Genomic DNA, 9,395 nt, shown 5'->3' with positions numbered 1-9,395 from the left:
GGGGGGATCACAGAGGGAAATGGTTGGTGAAAAACCTGTGTGTGGATTATTGGATCAGCTGAATGCAGCATCTGCAGATAAGAATGAGATGCAGTTTCATAAGGTAACAAGGGGATAGGTAGGGGAAAGAATGAACACAAATCAAAAATGTGATCACACTCGACCAGGGAGTCCCGATGTGGTTTTATATTGTATTTGTCAATGAGAAATTACTAAGACCCGGATGAATTAACCCGCTTTTTCTCTATATAGTCCTCTACTGCTATGTTAACCCCATCCTGTTGCGGGAGCTGGCCCTTTAAGAGACTAACGACAGAGGCATTACATGCTCTTCCCGATCCTGTGATCAATGTGATTGACACAGTGATCACATGATCTGGAGCCCACCCTACTGGCTCCCAAACATTGCTAGGTGACTGGGAGGTCACAGTGCTCGGAGAGGCGGCCCTTAAAGAGACCATAAGGCCAGAAGCATTTCTTAGGCTTTCTGATCCTGTGATCAATGTGATTGGCTGTCACAGTGATCATGTAATCTGGTACCCGTCCTACTGGCTGGCAATCATTGGCAGATGTCTGGGAGCTGTAAGTGACCGCATTGCCACAGTGTTGAGGAAGCCAGCCCTTTAAGTGACCATAAGGCCGGAGGCAATACATGGGATTCCCAATCCTGTGATCAATGTGATTGGCTGTCACAGTGATCACATGATCCAGAGCCCACGCTACTGTCTCCCAAACATAGGTGACCAGGAGCTGTCAGTAACAGGGAGGTCACAGTGCTCGGGGAGCCGGCCCTTTAAGAGAACATAAAGCCTGAAGCTTTTCTTAGGCTTTCTGATCCTGTGATCACGTGATCTGGTGCCTTTCCTACTGGCTGGCAATCATTGCTAGATGACTAGGAGCTGTAATTGACAGCATGGCCACAGTGTTGGGGGAGCCGGCCCTTTAAGAGACCATAAGGCCAGAGGCAATACATGGGATTCCCAATCCTGTGATCAATGTGATTGGCTGTCGCAGTGATCACCTGATCTGGTACCCGCCCTACTGGCTGTCAATCATTGGTAGGTGAGTGCGAGCTGTCAGTGAGAGTGAGGTCACAGTGCTGGAGGAGCTGACTGAGCGTGCTCCCAGTACAACACAGTGCCAGTGGCAGAAAGCATATGTGTGGCAGTGAAGCATAATGCCCACTGCTGTGCTGCCACATTGATGCATATGACCGCCATTAAGGAGTTAATGCTTATGTTAAGGCAAAAAAATATATATACCCTGCAGGTCCAGAAGAATACCTGTTGATTCATCTAAAAATGCACTTGGCTCCTAAATCCTGTTGTAAGCCGGAAACACAGCTTATTTGTGGACTGAGTGGTGTCAGCCCTGTCCAGTGTTTTCTGCTAAACTGTTCAAACATTCCCAATCTAAGATCACTACAACCTAAAAGCTAATTATTCTGTAGTCCAAGATAAAAACTGGGGGGGGGGGGACTCTTTGAGATAGCACAGGGAGGATGGAGAGGTCACAGGGCTGTCTGAGTTTCTGACAAGAGCAACAGGGATTTTATGCGCACCAAAAGATCAAATAAGTTCAGTGTTGGGGTTTACATTCACTTTTATCATTTTTAACTGATTACCCCTCACAAGTGCCCAGTTGTAGAGCTAAGGAAGAGAGTGGGCGTGCCTGAGGAAGAGAGTGGGCGTGCCTGAGGAAGATAGTGGGCGTGCCTGAGGAAGAGAGAGGGCGTGCCTGAGGAAGAGAGAGGGCGTGTCTGAGGAACAGAGTGGGCGTGCCTGAGGAAGACTGGGCGTGCCTGACGAAGAAAGTGGGCATGTCCGTATACGACAGGTTATGTCTGAAGAAGAAAGGGGGCGTGTTTGAGGTAGAGAGGGAGCATGCCTGAGGCAGAGAGGGGTCGTGCCTGAGGAAGTATTGGGGTGTGCTTGAGGCAGAGAGGGGTATGTTCCTGAGGCAGAGAGGGGGATGTGCCTGAGGCAGGAAGGGGGATGTGTGTGAGGCGGGGAGGGGGGTGTGTTCAGAGAGGGGGTTGTGCCTGAGGAAGAGAGGGGGCATGTCTCACCAGCTGTTAGATAACTGAGTGAACTGAGCAGTGTAGTCAGGACTCGGGTGCCATTGCAGAGGTATATTTACACATGCCAGGCGAATAGCTATACCAGGAACATGGAGGGTGTTAGTGTTTTCTGCATTGTGATTACATTTGAAGAGAGATGTCATGGAACTTCCTCCTGGTACGGAAGCGATATCTGCCACACATGGAGAGAGTTGTTTTCAGTCAGACGGTCGACCTTTAGAAGATAAAACTTGTTTGTTAAAAAAGAACAACATTGCAAAGTCTATTTTACCCTTTATATGGAATCTTCCGTGACAACGATATTAATCTGATGTATTGACCTGGAAGTCTAGATAAATGCGTTGAAGGCTTTAGTAAGAGGTGACCTTTACACAGGGCTTAGAGTCAGAGTCTTTATTCGGCAGACGCGTTAATATCCCATTAGTTTGAAAAGTAAAAGGTCTCTACACTTCAGGGAAAGACCCGTCTCAGGGGGTCATGCAGATTAATGACGGCCAAGTGTCACATCAGTCCGAGATAAAGATAGGAGTCCAAATTCTGCCTAGGAGGATTCAAGGATGATAAGAACTGACTCCAGGCAAGCAGCTAAATACACAGATGAAGCACATATAGATAAGCTGGTCTACCTGCCAAAGAATTAGAATTTCTGTCCATCCAGTCCTCAGATCTACTCTGGTAACCTGGGTGGGTGCGGTGGCTGGTGACCTGGGTTTTCTTTCTACTACAGTTGAACAATACAACTTGGTCATCTCTACATCCAATGCCTGTGACTGGACAGTAAAGCAACAAGAACATTGATTACCGTATCCCTCAAATTATACTCTTCTGTGTCAGCATGTGCATGCAGCACACCTGATTGGCTACTGTGTGCTGCCCCGCCTTCTCCCAGTGCTGCACCGCCTTCTCCTAGGCTGAGTGCTCCCGTACTGGAAATTGCAAGAGGCTGGTACATAGACAAATTTAAGCACTACACGAATTACTTACACTACTTATAATATAAAAATGCAAATTAAATATGCAAAATAAAAATGCAAATTAATTCATATATCATTCTGCTTAGAGGTCAGTTTCATTAAGCGATAGTCCGTTCAAAACTGATGTTCATGGTTGCTAGGTGTTGCAGAGTTAAACTTTCAGTTTCTTGTGTCTCCGGAGTCTGCAATAGTGAGATCTCTGAGCTTGATTTCCCAGGTCTGCACATCTTCTGTGTCCATTGCAAAGGGGTCTCCCTGTTGGATTTTAAATCAAATTTTATAATAATAATAGGGAACATCACCTTCAGTGATCTTGTCCTTTAATAAATCCCCCACCCCCTCAGGCAGCCCACCTGGAATAATACTTACCTTCCTCAGATGCTGTGATTGTTTTTCTGAAATGATCCAAGCTGGTTCCTCTTCATATCGTGTGTGCCATGGCACCCATCATTACTATGAGTAAACCATATTTCAAGGGAGCACTGGAGGCCACCATTATTATGACTTACCCATTGGCCTTGGTTTGCATAGACTGCACTGGTAATGGCCAAAAAGGCTATAACAGCTGTATGCCAATTGTAATACTGTAAATGGCATGGTTCTGGATGCACAGTTGGGCCAAGGGCACAGGGGAGCTTCCACTATGCTAAATGGGGAATAAACCCCTTATTTTTCTGATCGGTGATACATACATACCGGTATAACTTCTGTTTTGTGAAGGCTCTACTGAGACTCTTTTTTTCAAGAGATTTGAGAAGCATCACTGATGACCTGGGTTTAATTCCTGCTACACTGAGTATACCAGTATTGACCATCTAGATTTGTCTGATGGCCCACAAACCTTTCACCATATAGATAGGTGTGATGGTCATGGATCCACAAACCTTTCACTTGGGGGCTGTCTCCGCCCCCACACCGCTCTGCCGGACTGTGATAGGCGGCTGAGCGGTGTGGGAGGAGAGACACCGGCCGCTCGCGGCGGTCTCCTTCCGCAGCGCTCGGCCGGCTGTCACTTTCTCTCCTCCCGCTGGGACACAGAGCAGAGCCCAGCGGGGAGGAGAGAAATCACGGCTGCAACGACAAAATGGCAGGAGAAGGGCACTTTCGGCATTTAGCCAAAAGTGCCATTTTCGGCCGGCGCCCCCCTTCAGCTTTACGCCTGGGGCCAGCGCACCGGCTGTCCCAACACCCCCCCCCCCCCCCCCGGGTTGTTACGCCAGGGATGCATACACATTTGACCCTATAGTGTTGCTTTCATCACCTTCCACCCAACTGACCATTACATATGTGTGCCTGTATCCCTGTTTGATTGTCATTACCTTGTAATCTTCTCCGGAGCAGAGATCGGGAGGCTCGGCGAAGACACTGGCGCTCTATAAATGAGTAAAATAATGAATGTTGTGCAATAATACTAAAAGCCATAAAAATGCTGTGACATGCCATAATTAATCCTTATGTGTTGTTATGATAAACTATAACCAGCGGTAGATTATAAAATACAATTCCAGCCAGAGGATAAATCACACCTTAAATGAGACTCACAACTGCCTTCCCTAAAAAGGTCAATAAATGAATTTCCCCCAAGGCTTATTTAAGTTTTTACCATGAGAATTGCAGTCGTTTGAAGCGTATTTATGTGTGTAATGGCTTCTCATTCCGTGTCTCTTCACAGTACTGGAGAAGATAGATGGAGCCGGGCTCGGCAAGATGGGAAATCGGGAGAAACAGAGAAGGAAAATGAACAGTATATTCATGAAAAGAGCGCGTCCCAGCAAATGAAGACACGGCGATGGAGCCAAATAATGACTTGGACAGCGGTCATGTGACATGCTCTATGGTATGGACGCCCAATACGGACAAAGCTCATCATGGCTTCCTAAGGCCTTATAGTGCGGCTACAGCTGATTGATCTTCTCAGCAGTGTCTCTATGTAGACCTCCACACCTGCCAGTCACCGGGCTTATTTCCCTATACAGGAAGGGGAGTACTGACAGGCATTGCCACCAGTAGAGACCATGGCAGGTGAGGAGGAATGGTCTCTGATTATATGCTGCCAGTTCATTCTGTACTTGACTCCACAACGCTGAAGATCAGTACAGGACTATATTTGAAGCTCACTCTATTTGTGTTGCATCACCTATATGTTACCCTTCCATTTGGTGTCATATGAAGACCTATCAGTTAAAAAAAAAATCTCAAATTAAAGTATTCTATATTTTTCCTGCACACTAAACCAACCTGCTGTCCTTTCATGTTATTACTGTAAATGCGCCTGAATTCCTAGTGTCGTCACTCATCCTGTATCCTGCTAGGTGGGTGGCTTCAGTAGTGCACGACTTTGCCCCGGTTGTTTATTCCGAAAGGAGCAGCAGTGACACCTTAAAGCAGGGCTCAAAATTTCAGGTTCTGAACTACTAGCCAGTCCTTAAGAGTTACTCGCCACCAGTTGCCCCACCTAACCCCTACCCTGTCCTGGCCTTAACTCCGCCCCTAACCACACCCTCTTAAATTATCTCATGAAATTATACTGTTAAATGTTTCATTCAGAATAAAGTTACAAAAATAAATATTAACAATAACAACTTTAACAATATTAACATAACGCAATATAAACTAAAAGGAAAATAAGTAGTAAAAAGAATCCGAACCCTCCAACGCGATAGACTCTGAACTATGCCACGGAATACACTCAGGGCCATCCAATGCACACACGGACACGGCACTTCCAGCAGAGGTGTGGGCGTGTCTGCTAGCAAAGGAAACTCAGTGAGTCCAGCATTGGTGTGGGCGTGTCTGTCAGCGGGGCCGCATCAGCATGAGACAGAGAGAGTGAAAGCCCTAATACACCGGCTGAATTTTGAGCTCTGCCTTAAAGGATATTTTAAACCCTCTCGTTTTTTTGCATATATCTACTGCTAACAAGCAAAAACGAAAAAAAAAACGCTCTCTGGGGCTGTACCCCAAGTCTAGATATGGTCCTATAGACATCTATGGAGCTGTGCTCCAAGGCCAGGCATGGTCCTATAGACATCTATTGGGCTGTGCTCCAAGGCCAGACATAGTCCTATAGACATCTATGGGGCTGTGCTCCAAGGCCAGGCATGGTCCTATAGACATCTATGGGGCTGTGCTCCAAGGCCAGGCATGGTCCTATAGACATCTATTGGGCTGTGCTCCAAGGCCAGACATAGTCCTATAGACATCTATGGGGCTGTGCTCCAAGGCCAGGCTTGGTCCTATAGACATGTATGGGGCTGTATCCCAAGGCCAGACACGGTTATATAGAAGTCTCTGGGGCTGTACCTCAAGGCTAGATATGGTACTATAGATGTTTATGAGGCTGTGTCCCAAGGCCAGACACAGTCCTAAAGACCTCTATGGGGCTGTGTCTTAAGGCCAAGCATGGTCCTATAGGTGTCTATGGGGGGGTATGTCTCAAGGCCAGGCATGCTCCTATAGTTGTCTATGGGGGGTATGTCTCAAAGCCAGGCTCTAATGTGCAGACACGTCCAGGACAGGGAAGACTGGTGCTGGATGTAAACAAACAGCGAAACTGCAACTACTGAATCAAGATAAGTACACATCAGGGGGGGGTAGGAAGGAGGCAAAATAGATAAATGCACTTTAATACAAAGTGTACTTATCCTTTATCACTAGTTGCTTTGTTTAGAATCGTATTCTGATTTGACATTTTGGGCCTAACACAACCCCATTAAATTCTGTTACATTTTTTTATGTGTAGTTATTAATTATAGGGCCAGTCCACCGCTAACATTTCATTGTACAAGGTGGAAAGAAATTCCTTGATTATGATGGCCATATAGTAACATTGAATGAGCAATGGTGAGTTAAAGGAAACCTGTGATGAGCAAAATATGGAAGCTGCTGTTGTTGACCTCTTTCTGAACCACCTGACCCAAGAGTTCCAGATCAAGAGTTCTGACTTCACTGGCTGCCCACTTGTGTCAGGTCATCAACTTAGAAAACACTGAAGCAAGAGACAGCCAGGCACTTAGCATGTTAAGAGGCATGTAGGCAATGGCATTTTTTACAGGTTTTCTTCAAAACAGGAAGTATGGAGGCTGCCGTTGCTGATCTCTCCTAGTTCCCTGGCTATCCTGTTGATCCAGTGGCTTCAGTATTAATTCAGTGACTCGAAACATGTATAGTGATCAGGCGCTCTGAATTTATTGGTCGGCATTAGGGATGCACCGATACCACTTTTTTAAGACCGAGTACGAGTACCGATACTTTTGATCAAGTACTCGCAGATACCAATTACCGATACTTTTTCTTAAAGGGACAGGTCAAATTTTTTTCTAAAGCAATACAAACTAATGTTTTAAGGTCACTTTCTTAATATTATGATTCATGAGATGACGAGGGAGCATGACGCTGGCTTCCCGGCCAATCAGAATGCCAGGCGCTGCGTCATTACACTGCGCCCGGTTTCGGAATTTGCTAGCTTCCTGACCAATCGGGAAGCCGGGCAGCTCGTCATTGCACGCTACCCGGCTTCCTGATTGGCGGGGAAGTCGGCTCCATGCTCTCTCATCACCAGTGACGAGAGAGCATGGAGCCGTTTCCTGGCCAATCAGGAAACCGGGCAGCGTGTAATGATGCACTGCCCGGCTTCCTGATACAGGAAGTACTCGTGCTAGGTATCGGAGCATTTGGGCGAGTACGAGTACTCACCCAAATACTCGGTATCGGCACCGATACCGATACTAGTATCGTATCGGTGCATCCCTAGTCGGCATGTTTGTTCCAGGTCAGCATCTGAAAGCATTGATGTCAGAGTCATCCAGTAAAGTGGCATTTTCCATAAGAAGATCAGCACAAATTTCCTTCAACCGACCTAGACAAGCCAGAGAGAGAATCCCTTTACATAGTGAGAATGCTCTGCCGATATCAATGTCACTTAGCAGGGAAGGTCAGCTTGGGTCAATCTGCATTGTAAAGATCGTTTAGGGTTCAGCCCTGGAGGTATTGATTGCAATGGAGAGCATTGGTCATGGCGCTCAGTATCTGACTACAAGAACAGCTTCTGTCTTCAACAAACACCCTCCCGACGTTTCGTAACTTATCCAAACTTTGATGTTCTATGAAACGTCTTCAATATTACAGAACAATTCTAGTTGAAGGTGACCAGTTACTGCTATCTACACCATGACCTACATAAATGAGAACCATCACAGACAACTCCTTGAGTTCTTCAGACTCAGGTTTCCTCCGGTCATTGTTTGAAGGTTCTCATTTCTCCAGGTCATGGTATAGAGCAGGGGTACCCATTAGGTCGATTGCGACCTACCAGTCGATCATAAAACGAACACTGGTAGATCACGATCAGCTCACTGACCTGAGGTCCCTCCCGCGGTGCTACTGCGGCTGAATGTGTCAGAGGTCGTAGACGGGAAGGGGTGGGACACCTCTCCCCCATGTGCAACGTCGGCCACAGGAGCACCGCGGGAGGACATGACGCTGGCGCACAAGAAGAGACCTGGGAAGCTGGTGTGTGACCTTCCCACACCAGTTTCCCAGCTGTAAGGAGGCTGACAGCGGATCGGGGCTGACAGGTAAGCGGTATGCATGGGTGTGGCCAGCCCACCTGAGACCCTGCAGAGCTTATCATAGTCTATGGTGGGCTCTGCAGGGTCACTCTCAGGTGGGCTGTTTGGGATCTCAGGGGGGCTCTTCAAGGGGCGTAACTAGACATCACAGGGCCCCATACAAAATTTTGCTATTGGGCCCTGTGATTTCTAGTTAAGCCCCTGACACAAACCTTTGGCCAAAAGTATGTAGAAGCCACACTGCCCTGTCAAGGCTCCTCTGTGAAGTGTGCAGGCTAGCTGGCAAGTATTCTGGGAACTTTTTGGGTGTTTTTATTGTTGTAAGCCCTTGCATGTGTACCTTGCTACAAAGCCTGGTTATAAACTGTGCGGTTACCATGTATTTCTATAGATAGTAGTAGTTGGTCACCTTCAACTGGAACTGGGATTGTAATGTTGAATACGCTTTGTAGCGTATTAAAGCCAGTGGCTTTGAAGTCTTCAACACAACAGAATAATTCCAATTGAAGGTGACCAACTACTACGATCTATACTATGACCTGGAGAAATAAGAACCGTCACAGACAACTCCATGTCTTCTTCTGACTCGGCATTCCTCCAGCCGTTGTTTGAAGGCTCTCATTTCTCCAGGTCATGGTATACATAGTAGTAGTTGGCCACCTTGAACTGGAATTGTAATGTTGAATAGGCTTTATAGAGTATCAAAGCCGGGGTGTCTTTGAAGTCTTCAACACTACAGAATAATTTCATTTGAAGCTGACCAACTTTGGG

The 9,395-nt window shown here is 46.7% G+C and overlaps 1 protein-coding gene across 2 annotated transcripts in view; it reads left to right on the top strand.

Annotated features, from left to right (window-relative positions):
• The window catches only part of PIK3C3 (phosphatidylinositol 3-kinase catalytic subunit type 3), a 167,490-nt gene extending 162,506 nt beyond the window's left edge, over nt 1-4,984 (top strand). For both annotated transcript variants that reach the window (XM_018576172.1, XM_018576171.1), the window contains exon 25: nt 4,727-4,984. In XM_018576172.1, coding sequence (XP_018431674.1) covers nt 4,727-4,741 — 15 coding nt within the window. In that variant the 3' untranslated portion in view covers nt 4,742-4,984. The remainder of the gene's footprint in view (nt 1-4,726) is intronic.
• The last annotated feature ends 4,411 nt before the right edge of the window (nt 4,985-9,395 follow it).

This window comes from Nanorana parkeri, unplaced genomic scaffold (assembly GCF_000935625.1).
Source record: "Nanorana parkeri isolate BGI_ZX_2015 unplaced genomic scaffold, ASM93562v1 scaffold58, whole genome shotgun sequence".
In the NCBI taxonomy this organism is placed as follows: domain Eukaryota; kingdom Metazoa; phylum Chordata; class Amphibia; order Anura; family Dicroglossidae; genus Nanorana; species Nanorana parkeri.
The sequence above is the reverse complement of the archived record's forward strand: the minus strand, read 5'-3'. Positions and strand labels throughout refer to the sequence as shown.